The sequence below is a fragment of the Eurytemora carolleeae genome, unplaced genomic scaffold (assembly GCF_000591075.1).
Source record: "Eurytemora carolleeae unplaced genomic scaffold, Eaff_2.0 scaffold1654, whole genome shotgun sequence".
Classification (NCBI taxonomy): Eukaryota; Metazoa; Arthropoda; class Copepoda; order Calanoida; family Temoridae; genus Eurytemora; species Eurytemora carolleeae.
In genome coordinates this window covers 41,860-59,269 of record NW_019397539.1, presented here as the reverse complement: position 1 = coordinate 59,269, position 17,410 = coordinate 41,860, and the positions used below count along the sequence as shown (strand labels likewise).

Genomic DNA, 17,410 nt, shown 5'->3' with positions numbered 1-17,410 from the left:
AAAACTCTTATGCTCTACTTTTAGAATCTGCAAACAAATTTGTAAATTTGCTAAATTGAATTTTTTTTTTGCAAAATCCAGTTATATACATAGCAAAAATTTGTTCAACAAAAAGGTTCAAAAAATGATTAAATATACATTTTTAAAAGACTTTGACCATGCCATTTTAAATATGCAAAAATTTATGGAAAATTTTATATAACCTGATGTGCAATTAAGAAAAACTAAAAATGTGTAAATTCCTATTGCACAAGTTTTGCAAAAAATTTGCAAAATTTCTTTGCAAAACTTGTGCAATTTACTTCCTTATGTCATAGGTTTTCCATAAAGCTAAAAATTAGTTTTTAAAATTTCAACAGCCTCAGACCATACTTTTTGAGTTTAATAAAAAAAATTACAGGGAGGGGGGGGGGGTCAAATTGACCCCAAGCAGGGGTAGGGTTACATTTTCTCAGTTTTTACTTTTAAATATTTTTGTTCAAATATATTTGAGATTTTTACTTTTTTAATTTTTCTAATTTTAGCTTTTTTTTAAGAATAAAGTTAAAATATCAAATATTATTTTTACCTCCACAAAAATAGAAATATGATATTTGCCAAAAATAAAAATATGTATATTGTATTCATCCATTTATGACTTCAGAGATTGTAATTTTAATATTTCTTAAATCTAATTTTTTAAAGTGTGATCGGAAACCTAAGAAAGGTGTTTGGAGAATTATTGGTATCTTCTACCAATATTTGAAGAATCCCTTTAAAGGGACTGTGCACAGTGAGAACCAGAAAACTCCGGAATATTAAGACGATTTAAAGTGACTTTTAAAAGTTCATTGAACATGAGACACAGCAGATGTGCTGCGTAAACAGACCAATTTTAGTTAATAAGTGATTATATAAAACTATTATGTTACCACATAAAATACACTTAATTATTGTCTAAATGTCGTCTTCCTATTCCACAGTTTTCTGGGTCTTACTGTACATGAACAAATAGATGTAGAATTAAACAATAAAACATTATTTACCTTGTTTTACTAAATCTGAAGAAATAGAGACAAAAATACAAACATGTTACATATTACATGTTACATGTTACATGTTACATTTTACATGTTACATATTACATATTACATATTACATGTTACATGTTACATGTTACATGTTACATGTCACATGTTACATGTTACATGTTACATATTACATGTTACATATTACATGTTACATGTTACATGTTACATGTCACATTTTACATGTTACATTTTACATATTACATGTTACATGTTACATGTTACATGTTACATGTTACATGTTACATGTTACATGTTACATGTTACATGTTACATGTTACATGTTACATGTTACATGTTACATGTTACATGTTACATGTTACATGTTACATGTTACATGTTAACATGTTATATGTTATATGTTATAAGTTACATGTTATATGTTACATGTTACATGTTACATGTTACATGTTACATGTTACATGTTACATGTTACATGATGTTACATGTTACATGTTACATGTTACATGTTACCTGTTACATGACTCGTATTATTTTTGTCTTTAAAATGTCCCACAAAATAACTGTTAAAGGGACTGAAAGAGTAATTTCATGTGACCCATTATTCAAAGATGAACAAGTCTGATTCACAACGTTACCCTTGAATCCAGATCAATAAGATATTGTCGTTTTTCTAGGTTTTAAAGTATTAAATTGTGATAATTCCTATATTTTTCCTGTTATTGAAATGCACTGGTTACTTTAGTAAAGAAACCACAATTGACAATAATAATAAGGGTACCGTTGTGAATTGGGCATTGTCCCTTGAAATTACGCTTACAGTCCCTTTAAAACGTTTTCAAAGTAAATACAAACTAAGAGATAACTAATATATTTTAGATCAGGGGGAGGAGTCGGGAAAACTACCCTGAGATATGAAGAGGGCGTGGTACCTCTAGGAGAGCGGGGCGGGGCGGGGTTAAGAGGAGGCGGAAGGGGTGTAGCTCCTGGAAAACAAAGAATAATTTAAAGTTTAGAATAAATTTTAATCATCACATATATGGACAAAGGATTGTCTCATGAACATTGATAACCAGAAAACTCAGAAACAGGAAGATGACTTTTAGACTTTAGGAATTGACTTTAAATAGTTCAATAAACATGAGAATCAACTATTTAGCAGCTTAAATAGATCCATTTCACATGTTTAGTAATTTGAAAAATGTAAAACAACATCAAGTACACTTAATTATAGTTTAAAAGTCGTCTTCATATTATAATGTTTTCTGGTTCTCACTGTAAGGACTGAAAGATAGAAGTATCCAGGCATACAAGTTTTAAAGTAAATAAAGGGACTGAAGACGGATATTCAAGTGAACCTTCATTTTTCAGATTTGTACTCACCCCGGTATCTCATTAATCCTTAATCAGACAAAGCTTTTAAGGCCGGGTACCGTTGTGAATAAGACATGCCACTCTATAATTGAAGGGCCACTTGAAATTACGGTTACACTCTCTTTATGTAGAATTTCAGGCCAAAGTTTAGCTATGCAGTATTTATAACACTGTAAACAATAAAATAGAACGTAATTTCTACCTGTTATCTTTGTTTTGAAAGAGATGAATTTTGGTTTTAGTGACGTCATCGTTTCTAACTTTCAATCCTTGTATTCAGGGTGTCTCTAAAATACAAATATGGAATTTTTTTTTATTGTTTGATAGTTTTAAAAAAAATATTTTTAAAAAGTTTATAGAGGTTGTCCCAATAAATCTGGGAATGAAGTGACAACTTTGATCAATGCGACATTTTTTCACGAACACAATTATCGCAGCATTCCAGTTTAACCATCTAATATCTAATGCAACTGGTCTTCAGATTTTTAAATGTGTTCTACCATTTTTGTATTTTCAAAATTGACGGAGATATTGCAAAAAGTTTTACAAATTTTAATTTATTACAGAAATCAAAATTGTCTTAAAGGGAGTGACCGGCAATGTATGATAGTTGAACTGAGAATGTAGTATTGTGGAGTAATTTTTTAAGGATACATTCGAGACAAATGAAACGTTTTAATGAGTTTGAGCGCAAAGTCGACGTTCAAAATCATCCATTTGGGTCGTTACTTTTTAACGACGACATAAATGTAAAAAAAATTCGACATTAAACTAATTAGATGGCTAGGAACATATTTCTCAATAGAAATTTTTCAAAAAATCAATGTTAGAATCAATTATTTCTTTTTTCGTCATTATAAACAATTTCTTATTCTTTACGAATTTATTCGTAGATTTCTTCAAATTCTTCAAATGTTGTCTTTTCAATAAGAATTCCGGGAAATCTACAGAAAACGTTTTGTGAACAATGAGACATTAAAGAAACAAATGACTGAATAAGATTACTATTTTTTTTCTCAGTCTGTTCCTTAACAACTAATTGGTTTACTTTAGAATTTTTGTTAAATTTTTGTCGTCGTTATTTAATAATTTTTAAAAAAATCGATTCTCAAGATGAAACCACCTAAAGCGTCGACTTTACGCTCAAACTCCGTAATTATATATCATTAAAAGTTTTACATGGCTCAGATGAATCATAAAAAAATTCTTAGAATACTACATTCTCAGTTCAACTACCATACATTGCCGGTCACTCCCTTTAATATTTTATATCTTCGTCAATTTTTAAGACACAAGAAAGGTAAACAATTTATGAAAAGCTCGTAAGACGTACAGCCTCGTTTTTACACTCACTTTGCCATACATTACATAATATCTGAAATCAAAGGCGACTTGCAAGTTGTTTATTGGGACACCCTGTATGTAGTAGGTAGCGGTTTTTGAAAACTGAATTTCTTTGCTGAACAATAGATAATTTTTTCAAGTTTTTGTTGACACCCTGTATGTATCTGTCCAAAGGCAACTGTATGAATGATAAAAATATAAAGTTTTAACCTGTCAATATTATTTATAAATCCGTCCATAATCCTTGTCATATATTTAAAATGGAAATATTTAATATTTATGGAATAAAAGTGATTTTTTATGAATCAAAGCATTTATGGACACTGAACTGGGAACTTCAGAATCGGATACCCTCAATTCAGATAGTTTAAGATGAATATCCAATTTTAGTTTCATGCTTAATCCACTCTTTTTATCTCTTTTTATCCAGATTCCAACCAATGCAGCAAGTCCTCTCATTGAATGACGCGTAAAATTTCAAATTTTTCCTGCTTCTTATTGGCTGTTCCGGATTTTGTATATAATACTCCACTACATTGGTTGAATTCTTCACACTTTTTAGAATTTTATAATACGTAATTTCAAGTGACCTTTTCTTTAAAGTCGAATGTCCGATTCAGAAAGGTACTCTTAAAACTTCACCTAGTTTTTTGTTTGTAAAAAAATGTTTATTTTTAAGTTTAAAAATCATTTGCGGATTTAAAGAAGCTCAGCCGATGGAAGAAGAGTTAAAACTGCTTTTTCTCATTCCGGATCCGACATTTTCTCATTCTGGATCCGGCATTTTCTCATTCTGGATCCGACGTTTTCTCATTCTGGATCCGGCATTTCCTTATTCTGGATCCGACATTTTCTCATTCTGGATCCGACATTTTCTCATTCTGGATCCGGCATTTTCTCATTCTGGATCCGACATTTTTTCATTCTGGATCCGGAATTTTCTCATTCTGGATCCGCCATTTCCTCATTCTGGATCCGGCATTTTCTCATTCTGGATCCGGCATTTTCCATTCTGGATCCGGAAAGTTTGGTTTACTCCTAGAGTTATTTTTGCTCTAGGATTTCTACTCTCGAGGTTCTTCTCTCGGAGTTGTCTCCGGCTCTGGATTGAATGGTTGAAACTTGTATAAAACGTCGGATATCTCGGAGAACTTGTTAATCCATCTTCAACCTCTCTTCATGGGTTCAGAGTATAGTATTGTAAACTCCGGCATGATCTCTTGTCAGTATGTCAGGCCTACTCTTCCATGGAACATCTTTTTTTACCATTAAAAGGACTTTAGGCATAATTTCAAGTGACAATCAATCTTGCTTTGTGTGGTCAATGTTTCAAATTTTGAAAACTGATTATTTTCAATTTTGGTTTCTACCGAGGGAAAAATTTTAATTCTATAAAAACGCGATATCTTCTGCATTATTATAAGATATAGGGTACCATTGGGAATTGGGCATTGCCAGCTTACATTTCCTTTAAATAAAATCCTGTACGAAAATTCTGCCGTGATTTGTTTAAAATTTTATTTATTTGATTTGCCTCAATATTAAGTTTGTTTCTTTTTAAATAACATATTTTCCCCTCCTACATGATCAGAGTTACACTGTTATATACCATACACCAGTAAACAAGCGGAAAATGTAAAGAACATATTTTCCCCTCCTACATGATCAGAGTTACACTGTTATATACCATACACCAGTAAACAAGCGGAAAATGTAAAGAACATATTTTCCCCTCCTACATGATCAGAGTTACACTGTTATATACCATACACCAGTAAACAAGCGGAAAATGTAAAGAACATATTTTCCCCTCCTACATGATCAGAGTTACACTGTTATATACCATACACCAGTAAACAAGCGGATAATGTAAAAAAAAACCTCTAAATACGAATATTCGGTTAGGATTAGGAATAAAAAGAAAATTTGTAAAAATAAAGTTATCAGCAAAAATAAAATAATCCCTAAGGAATGTCAACCCTATTGATCCATGTGTTATAGCAACTTTCACGCAAAAACGGAGTGAATTTTGCCAATTAATTCTTAAAAGTTTTAACTAAAACAAATGTAAATGCTTATGATGAATATAATATAATGATAAATATAAATGCTTATGTAATTCTAAAAAAATGCAGATACAAAAACGTTTAAGTAACTTTTCGAGGGAAAATCAAAGGCCACGGTGTTGCGGAGCTTTAAATTCTTAAAAGTTTATTCAACAATATGTTATATCATCTTTTTTATAAAACCTCATAGAGATTCTCAAGTCATAACTATTAAATATCTTCTATGTTTGTTTTTGTTGTTTAGAACAATCTGGATCTAGTGTTACATCTTCTTTTTTATAAAACCTCATAGAGATTCTTGGGTCTTAACTATAAACATAGAGAATAGAATATATATTAGAGGGGAATTTACTAGAAAAAAGTGTAAAACGGCCATTTTGTTGTACTGTTTCCATACTGCAGGTGAACTTCACATATTTATGCTATATAACCTTTTGGGCCCTGGAATATCATTTTATAGAAAATCTAAAATTATTGTTAAAAGAAAACCAAATTATGAAATAGGCTGGTTTCATAATTGACCAATGATCATTAAACATAGACTTTATGCCTTCCACTTTGCAAACGATGATTTTCCGTTATAACTATAAATCAAATGATGTTTTTTATTCACCTAATTCATTATAAAGTTTATTTAATAGTTTAAAAAATTCGAAATTGAAATGAATAGTCTAGGGAACATACTGTATTAATGTACTCTATAACTGCATATAATTTGTGAACATTTACATGATTTGTACACTTTGAACTCCCTTTCAGGCTGAAAGGGACTGACAAAATTCATACCGAGAGATTCTTTAAATTCCCCTCTAATATATATTCTATTCTCTTTGACTATAAATTATCTTCTATGTTTGTTTTTGATGTATAGAAAAATGTTCTAAATTATTTTAATTAGGATAATATCCTCTTACCTCTCTGAAAAATATTGAACTATTGAAAAAAGAAAATAGAAATTTAAATAAAAAGTTTTTGTTTGAATTTTCACGAAATTGTTTAATTGCAGCTGGTTGAACGATCAGAGAAGACTAATAAAGATTATTAGAAAAGAATTAATTTATTTACTTATTTTATAATTTATATTATTTTTAAACTGTGCACAGCAGGGATAGGGCTGGGCACCTTCCAACTTTTTCTAGTCGTTTCGTTAACGGTTAGTTCCAACCGGTAAAAAAATAAAGATTTCAGGTGGCCGTTAGTTTTAAAGGTAAGAACGGAACGTTCATTTCGTTAACGGTATTTTCCATTCATTTTAAAAGTTACTGATATTTAACGATCTGAATTTTAATAACAGCGTTAAGAGAAGATATTTTGCCATTAAGGGTTATTTTTGCAATAAACGGCATTAGCCATTCAGAAAAAATGTTGTTAAAGCGTTATCAGTGCAAGCCGTTAACGGTTGTTTGTAGTATTAACGGTGTTAATGGTTTGCCAAAACTCTAAAATTTTCATAAAAATTCGTTAACGGTTTATCAAATTGGATTTATGACACAAGCCCTCACCAAATTGCACATTTTTTAAAAAGTTCTATCATATGAATAGGGTGGGAGGTTGAAGACAACATTCTAAAACATCAAAATACGTAACAATTTTCTTGTTGTTGCAAGTTTTATGCAATTTTAGTGGGAAAAAAAGAACGAAAGTTTGGTTTTCTTAAAAACCAATCCGTTTCGTTTTCGTTTTCGACTGTTAATTTTTTTCTTCAAAAACGTCTAATCCGTTTTGTAATCGATTTAAGAGTTAATGGCTTATGCCGTTTGTTGACGAACGCTTCTGTTAATTTTCGAAAACCTCCGTTTTTTTTAACGGAACTTTGCCCAGCTCTTACCAGGGCTGGATATGGTTCACATGTTTTTTAAATTTTTGTTGTTCCACTTTCGTTCATGCATTTCTCGTTTGTTTTATATATTTCAAATCATCTTGTTTCAAACTTTCTGTTCAGTGTTTTCATCAAAGGATTGTCTAAATTGTCTATCTTCTGCTTAGGTGTTTAATTATAGTTGGTTGTTACTGTTATTTGGTTGTTAACGATAAATGAAGACGATCAATGTACAGAGTGGCCCATATCAAATTCAGATTGGATAATCTCCAAGCTTTAACGTCAAAATACGCACATAATACTCAAAAAACCTGGCATTTTCTGCAAGAATTTTTTATTCATATTTTGCATTATAAATTTTTAAAATGATTAATTTTTTTTATTTTCTGAATATTTTCTTCAATCTTAATTTCTTTCTGATGTGGGACAGCCTGTACATTTACAATTTATGATTTTAAATACCTGATTTTAAATACTTGATTTTAAATACCTGATTTTAAACACCTGATTTTAAATACCTGATTTTAAATACCTGATTTTAAGTACCTGATTTTAAATACCTGATTTTAAGTACCTGATTTTAAATACCTGATTTTAAGTACCTGATTTTAAGTACCTGATTTTAAATACCTGATTTTAAGTACCTGATTTTAAATACCTGATTTTAAGTACCTGATTTTAAATACCTGATTTTAAGTCCCTGATTTTAAATACCTGATTTTAAATACCTGATTTTAAATACCTGATTTTAAGTACCTGATTTAAGTACCTGATTTTAAATAGCTTTGGTTCTTAAAGTTAAAATGCTCTGACAATGTTTTAAGATGTTTGTTTTAGCTTAAGTTGGTTATCATAGGTTGATTGTTAAAGATAGCTGATGGTGAACAATGTATCATCTTTTTTTGATACCTCACTTTTGATAATTTTGGTTCTTAAAGTTAAACCTGGCGAATTTTAATGATTGTTGTTTTTAATTATGTTTGCTGATTGTGAATAATTTATGATACTTTTTGATGATTTTAATCATTTTGGTTCTTGAAGTTAACACTTCCCTACTTTTATTTCCCAGTGCTGCTTTTAACAATTTGGCACTTTAAAGTGATTAAAACTCTGATTAAATTGAATGATAGTATTCTTTTTAAATTTACAAAGTTATTCCCAGAGGATATCTGAACACTCTATAAGAAAGTTCAGATTTTCATCTATCAACATTTGTTAGAGCACCGGCATCGAATTCAATCATTCAACAACATTTGACGAAAATTCTGCTAAGGTGAATTTGATGCTGGTGCTCCAACAAATTTGTCAGATGAAAATTTTACATTTCATAGAGTGAATTCTGGGGGGGGGGGTTGCGTAGCCCCCCTTTTTCACAAGTCTGTATGGAACACAATTCCCATGCCCCCCCCCCTGTGAGGGAGGCGGTGCAGAGGCGTTATGAGCCCCGCAATAGTGACCTCCCAGCCTCCAGATTTGCAGGTTGACCTCCAGTCCCCGCGAAACCGTCTCAGTACCTATCGCAACGTCTCCGAGCCTCCGCCATTCTGTCTCCACTCTACGCATTTTGGTCTCCAACAAAAAATATTCGTCTTTTACATCCACTCAAATTTTTTTTTCGAAAAATCTCAACATAATAATTTAGTTTGTAATGATACACTTACAATTTGTATTAAAAAGTCCATTTTAATTGAGATTAAAGGTTTTATTTTTGTTTTTCTAAATTTCACAAATTCCTTAAATTGTGAAGAACCATTGCAGTTTTGTATAAAGATAGACAACTTAAATATTATTTCACAGGGGTTCTCCAAACAAAGTAGTTTTTGTGAAATCCTTGAATTTGTGCCTTTATTGCTTGCTTTAGAAAACATTGAAGAACTATTGTTTTTAAAAGTTGAACATTTTTTTTAAATAGTCTAAGTAATTTATTTGACTAAAACCTCTTTAGTCAATCATCTACCTGTGACTATACCTGTTAATATAGGTTGAAACCTCATTAATTTGCATTTTTATGATTACATTTAATATACTTAGGACTAGAAAGAGTTAATATAATCTTCAAATTATGATGTCTCAAAGATATTAAAGTCGCTTATACGCATATCAGCTTTACGTAAACTTTTTTCAAAACAAAACAACTGAGGATTAATCGAATGAATTAATATTTCAAATTTGTCAATTAAACGATCCTTTTAAACTATTGCGGAGTCCACTATGAAGAGATATATTTAAATTTTTGGATGGTTAAGCCATAAAAGGTTAACAAAAATAAAAAAGTGGAGATCAAAATGCGAGGAGTGGAGACAAAAAAGCAGAGGCTTGGAGACGTGGAGACAGGCACGGAGACAAATACACGGGGCCTAGAGGTCATTCTGCAAATCTGGAGGCTGGGAGGTCATTTTTGTGGGGCTCATGGTGCCTCTGCACCCCTTTCCGTCCCCATATATATGCACCCTTGATAATGACAAAAATCTACAAAATCTAAAATCTATTTCAGATATTCAAAGATCAATTGAAGTTCAAAAACATTTATAATTGTATAACCAGCTGACGCGCAATATGAGAAAAGAAAACCTACTCCTCGGCCTTGTCGTCTTCATTACTGTCGGCCAGGCGTACTCTCTACCCCAAGGTACAAATCTTACAAGTACATTCTTTTTATTTCGTTGTCAGATCATGTAATTCGTCTTTTATGGAGTTTCAGGTCGTCATTGTAGTCTCTACCGTCGTATTTCTTTAGCATCTAAAACCTGGAAAGAAAATTATTTTCTCAAAAATCTATGTAAATAAATGTATAAATTCTGGTGCAATGGCTTGTTTGATGCCTAAATACTTTCTTAATATGTAATTCAATCATTGTATGTCTTGGTAGCATTTTTTAGCCTTTACTTAAAAACTTAAATGCAAAAAGCTATATTTTAAATCGTAGAAAATCAAAATTCCTGTCATCAATCATGGTTCTCAGAATTCAGAACGTTTGGGAATAAATCCTAAAACTTCTTAAATTTTATTTTGTTAAATGGTTTACAAGTAAACGAATTGCTTTTATTTAAAAAAGAATGGAAGAAAATCAGACAACAAACCAAGAAATTCGAAGATCCCCAGAGAAATTTAATTCTTTTCTTTTAGTAATACCAAAAGAATTGTGTTTCCCCTTACTGTCAACTTATGTACCGTCTGTACATAGCTTTTGCTTTAATATTAGATTATTATATTCGTACACCAATAATTATAATAAACCAATAAAGCAGGTTTGACGCGTCCGGGCATCTCAATACGTGTCGCAACGTTCGAAAACAGCACTATGGGCTTAAAGAACAAAAATATTGTGTTTACATAATCACCGTTTCATAGGTTCTAGCCGCACTCCCTCCCCGGAATCACTGGACACACCGTGGAAATATCCCAAATTTTACAGCTCGATATTGATTGATTATAACTAGAAATATTAAGACATACATGCAGCTAGCTGTCTGTTTAGTGAATCTCTTTCATGATAGCTAGGGCAGGACGGTTTCGTCATGATCCATCTTTGACTATATAACCTGATCTGTGTTTAAACACAAAGGATTACGCAATGTTTAGTCTAATAAAGATGTCACAAAATGTCGTTTTTTCTTTCAATTTATTATTTCCTTAAATTGTTAAACAAATTTGGAAGAATAAAACCATATGGTCAATTTCCAACCATTTTTAGATACCTGGATTGCATGAGTTCAAAACCAATACTGTAGTTAATGACGACATAATCACGTTTACACAACTTTAACACTATTCGAATAAATTTCTGATGCATTATCTTACACTATATACCCATGCTTGATAAATGTAATGCTTCATAGATCTAAATGGAATTTGTCAACGGATTTGTCTAAAGTGAAATGCAAAATGTGCGCAAATATTTTGCTAAACCATGTTTGACATTACTCTGACGTCATCTGTTATACCTTTTGGCGGATAAAACTGTCAAAAAGAAAGGTGTCATTTCGGCAACCTTGTGTGTATTTAATGTTTTCATACAGCAAATAGTATTTCTAGTTAAAAATGAACTAATTTAATTAAATGGGTCTGTGTACACTGCACAATTGCTGTGTTTCATGTTCATTGGTTTATCTAAAATCACAAGCTTTACAGTTGTGTTCCTCTACCAAAGTTTCATGTTTTTATGTTTGTAGGTTCTGGATTAGTTCGGGGAAATGAAGATGTGGATTTCTACAAAAGAGATACAAGGTCACCACTCTACGCTCTTCCACTCTTCTGGCAGACTTACAATCACCAACCAAGCAAAGGTCAAGATAAATTCAAAAAGTAAAAAAACTTATTAAACTTTTATAATTGGGGGCACCAGGCTCAAACAGAAAATACTTGCCTCGAATTTTTTAAACTCTGTGGACCTAATGTGGTAGACCTTTCATATTTTAAACTGTAAAATGCACCTACCTAGATACACCATCAGGTTGCAAATATAAAAAGAAAAAAATAGAATTTGAGTAAAGTTTTTATTTCCTTTCCTCCTTATAGACTGTTTGAAATTTTAAAGGTACCAAGATGATTAAAGTACGGAAACTTTTAAAAATGATTTAACAATGAACAGCTCCAGGAAATACTGAAGTCAAAAATACTAAAAAATCTCATATTTGTGAGTTGCTCTGTATATCTAGAAATAACTCTTCTCTCAAATCGTGTTTTGAAATATATTAATTTTTTTGATCGTTATTGCAAATAATTAGCAAAATCAAATTTATGAACGAAAATTACTTGATATATGCGTATTATACCGTGTAACACAGAACTTTGGAGCCTTCGAATTTATAAAATGTCGTCTTGGCCATTTTCCATCGGGTTTTATACTGTTATGCCTCCACATAATTATTCAATTGAAAACTAAATATCTGCAGCATTTCATTATCAGTAGGTTAAGAAAACGACATTTTGTAAATTCCTTCGGTTTCTCCAAAGTTCTGATTTTAACATGTAAAATTTAAGTTTTGAGGCTTTTCAAGTATTTTTTCACCGAACTCAGCAATAAAAATAAACACTTCTATTTCCAAAACATTTGGGCCTCAGGGGTTCAGCCGTTTTGACTTGGGGGGTCTGGAACTTAGCTACCTGGCTGTGTGTATTCGCCTGAGTGTACGATTAAGACAGCTTACTGATATAGGATATTAAGAGATTATGGCCTATTCATACAGTACAAACATCAAATATGCAGTACGCTTTCGGAGTACAAGTGCATGGGTAGTTTTCTCAGAACCTTTAATTGTCCTATGGTCAGAAACAGACAAGCAAAATAAATAACTAGATAAAAATGAATTGATGTTTGAGACTGGAGAGGGGATAACCTGGGGGTAAAAATGTTTATTTCTTTAGTCAAATTTTCTCGGGTTCGGCGAATTCCTTATCATTACCCTGGGTTTTGGTATAACTTTCTTCCTAAAATGGGGGGAACAGGTGAACTTGTCATTTGTCTACTGCTTTTATTATCAGCTTTTCAGCGCTAAATCATCAATTCTCTGATCAATTCTCTGATCAATTCTCTGATCAAATTAGTATTATAGCTAAATCAACTGAGTATTACTGTCGTTTGAATTTCAGTTGACTTTCCATATTAAGAGGGACATGTCCTATTCACAACGGTACTCTTTAACCCTTCAATATTTAATTTTGACAATTTTCCGCCTTGTTGCTGAAGCAAAAATGCGCAAGTCACTCTAAAAAGAACCCACAATTGAAAAGAACCAATGTCTAAAGATATGATGCCTCCTTCAATAGACAATGCTTCCTTCAATAGACAATGCTTCCTTTAATAGACAATGCTTCCTTCATATAGACAATGCTTCCTTCAATAGACAATGCTTCCTTCAATAGACAATGCTTCCTTCAATAGACAATGCATCCTTCAATAGACAATACTTCCTTCAATATACAATGTTTCCTTCAATAGACAATGCTTCCTTCAATAGACAGTGCTTCCTTCAATAGATAATACTTCCTTCAATAGACAATGCTTCCTTCAATAGACAATGCTTCCTTCAATAGACAATACTTCCTTCAATAGACAATGCTTCCTTCAATAAACAATGCTTCCTTCAATAGACAATGGTATTAAGGGTACCGTTGTGAATAGGAAATTCCCCTCTGCAAATGTATTCAGTTCCTTTCTTCAGTTGATTATTAAAATATTCTGATCGTTATATTAATCAACAAATTATTAAATTAATAAACTGATTATTTTATTAATCTACAAATTATTAAATTAATAAACTGATTATTTTATTAATCAACAAATTATTAAATTAATAAACTGATTATTTTATTAATCACCTGATTATTTTATAAACCAACTGATTATTTTATTAATAAACTGATTATCATTTGAATCAGCAAGTTATTATATTAATCAACAAATTATTATATTAATAAACTGTTTCTCAAAATAATTAACGGATTATCAAAATAATCAACAAATTATTACATTAATTAACTATCTATTAAAATAATCAACTATTTATTAAAAAAATGATCTGTTTTTAAAAAAAATATACTGTTTATTAAAAATAATAAACTGTTTATTAAAAGAAATAAACTGTTATTAAAAAAAAATAAACTGTTTATTAAAAAAAATAAACTGTTTATTAAAGTAATCAACTGTTTATTAAAAAAAAATAAACTGTTTATAAAAAATAATAAACTGTTTATAAAAAATAATCAACTGTTTATTAAAATAATCAACTGTTTATTAAGATAATCAACTTTTATTAAAATAATCAACTGTTTATTAAAATAATCAACTGTCCATTAAAATAATCAACTGTTTATTAAAATAATCAACTTTTTATTAAAATAATCAACTGTTTATCAAAACAATTAGTTGATTATTAGAATAATTTTTTTAAATTACTGAACCGAATCTTAGTTTAATTATGAAATTGAAATAGTTGTGAAAAAATGTTTAGACCAGATTTATTAACCATTAATTAAAAAAAATACTGATGTTTAATTCTAATCAAAGCTTAAGTACATGATCGGTCCAGTAATACATTTGTCTTTAATGCTTTTGAGCTCTCCGCATTTTTCATTGCTTTAAATAAGTTTCAATGTATTCATAACTCTTCGCTGCTTTTCATATTTTCTCGTTACCTTTTTTGCTAAATTTAGTAAGTCAATCTGTCAAGGTTTTTAGTCCTCTGATCTTTAAGTTTAATTATTAGTATATAAGGAATTTTGTAATTGTAAAAATGTCTTTTTGGTGACTTAAAGAACAAACTTTGCTTATATTACGTCCTATTTAAAGATATTGACATTTTTTAGCCATTAACAAACAGATTAAAAATCAAAATGATTTTCGTAAAATTTTCATGAAAGATTGTCTTGTTATTGTGAAGGACAAAATTAATAATTGAAACTAAAAGTCTAAAACTCATTTATTCTTAACACTATACAAGCTTTTAGCTTCAACTTTCTGAAAACACGGCTAAGAAAGGATAAAATTTCTTTTCAGATTTGTTGACAATATAATCTTTTAATAAAGCTCAACTAAAATAAATTAAATCTTTAATCCTGAAGATTGCATGCCTGCTCAGAAACTGTTTGATCCCAAAATCAAATTATGCAAACTTATGTAAACCTAAATTCATGATTTAGTAAAAAAAAGTTTAATTTTAAAGTTTACACAGAAAGAAGCTTAATTTTTAAATCCTTTTATCTTCTGATGGTTTTGTGAGCATAAAGCATATTAGTATTAGTAAGTATTTACATTCATCATAAAGGAACTCCTCTGTAAGCGTAATTTAGAGTGACCCTTCATTCAAAACCCTTATTTAATCAATAATGTAGAAGATTTTGTCGTTGTTGTTCTAGGTCTGAAAATTTTTAATTTTAATAATTCCTCCATTCTGTCGATAATTACTAGATCTGATTTCTGTGCGGTCACACGGAGGTTTGGGGGGACAGTACCTCCCCCTGGAAGGGTATGGGACGGGATGTCGGCATACATAAAAAATCGGTCCATATCAATTAATCCAGTGATATATTTAATAAGAATGTTGTTCCTCCAAGTATTTCTTTTTTTGGTATAGTGCAACCTTGCAGCCATTCAAAATATGGTTTGTAGTTTCTTGTCTTCTACCTTAATCAGACATCAAGCTGTTAAGGGTAATGTTGTGAATCGGGCATTGGAATCCTTTCCTGGAGGGGCGCTTATAATTCCTTTAAACTTTAGATGAAAGAAAAAAGTCAATTTATTTTGCTTTATATATCATTGTCCACAATATATTTGTTTTGTTATTACTTCCTAATTTTCAATTATGATCATTACTTATATATAGGGTTAAAAACTTGCTAAAGCGTTTACTCATTATCGCTCATTTGAGGTGTAAACAAAAAAAAGGGGGGAACGTTTAGAATCCCTCCCCTCCTCCCGAGATAAGCGAAATTATGGTTGAAGTAGGTAATCGGCGACCCTCCCTCCCTTATACTTGAAGGTTGAAATGTCAAAATTCCTGCTCAAAAGTCTGAACTTTTGAATTTCGGGATCAAGCATTAATCCCCACCTAATACAGACCTATTCTATATCCCGTGATAGTTAAATCCTGCAGGGACAACTTTGGAATCAGGAATTAATCCTCAAAAATAAAAATGCACACATTGAATATCAAGGTCAAACAATATACAAAGTCGAATAGGTTCAGAATTTTTTTTTATTCAAATTTTTTATTTTTAACTTCTAATATTTATATATAATTTCAATATTCAGATTACAGAAAGCTAAGATCTGTGTCCTGGCAAAAAAAGAGAGGAAATGAAGGTAAAAAATCAAAGATGCAAAAAACATTTTACAAGCTTTTCAATCATAATACGCTTAAAGTTTGGGGCTTTTTGTTTTTTATTGTATAAAGTTTCGTTTTTTTAATTCTGTCTAAGAAAATGGGCACAAAGAAATATTTCAGTCTATAGCCAAGTACGAGCAAATATATTTTCAATAAATATTATCAAGTAAAATGGGTGGCATTTATCAATAATAAACTGTGTTAAGCTGAAGCTATGGATCTCACTCCAGTCATCAACACCTATCAGGTATACACAGGGATTATTCAGACACTCAGTCAGTAAAATTTAGATAGTCTCAGCTTTAAAATGTTGTAAAGAATTGACCTCTGGGGTATTCTCACCAACTCACTTATACTTTTTATTGTATCTCTAGACATATACATTTTGAGAATGGAATCCGCTTGTTTCTAAGTTTAAGTTTAAAATGAGAAATTGACAAAATACTGGTCAATTTTTGTGTGAGAGCGTGCACATCTTAATGTTATTATAGTCAATGATAATAATTATAAAAATAATAGTTATGATAATAATAATAATGATAATAAAAATAATAACATAATTATAACGATATTAATTTTTTTGACATTATATGTTATGCAACATTTTATAACGTGTAAGGTTTTTGTTAAATTATGTTAATTTTACTGTTAATTTTTTTATAATTCCTTTAGTTGATCTGTTGATTGTTATTGTTACTGTTATTGTCTTTGTTACTATCATTGTTATTATTATTAATATTGTTATTACTATTGTTATTGCTATTGTTATTACTATTGTTATTGTTATTGTTATTGTTATTGTTATTGTTATTGTTATTGTTATTGTTATTGTCATTGTTATTGTTATTGTTATTGTTATTGTTATTGTTATTGTTATTGTTATTGTTGTTAGAATGGTGAACCATGGACTGACATCGAAGATGAAAACAAGCCGAATGATTACGAATACAGGAA

The 17,410-nt window shown here is 30.4% G+C and overlaps 1 protein-coding gene across 2 annotated transcripts; it reads left to right on the top strand.

Moving 5' to 3' along the window:
• Window positions 1–10,104: 10,104 nt before the first annotated feature.
• On the top strand, window positions 10,105–17,410 carry LOC111714807 (uncharacterized; the record flags this gene model as incomplete). Of its 2 annotated transcripts, XM_023490008.1 has the most annotated exon segments (6): window positions 10,105–10,260; window positions 11,804–11,917; window positions 12,999–13,079; window positions 16,384–16,434; window positions 16,663–16,703; window positions 17,349–17,410. In XM_023490008.1, coding segments are annotated over 6 exon segments (422 nt in total), but the record flags the coding sequence as incomplete, so codon positions are not given.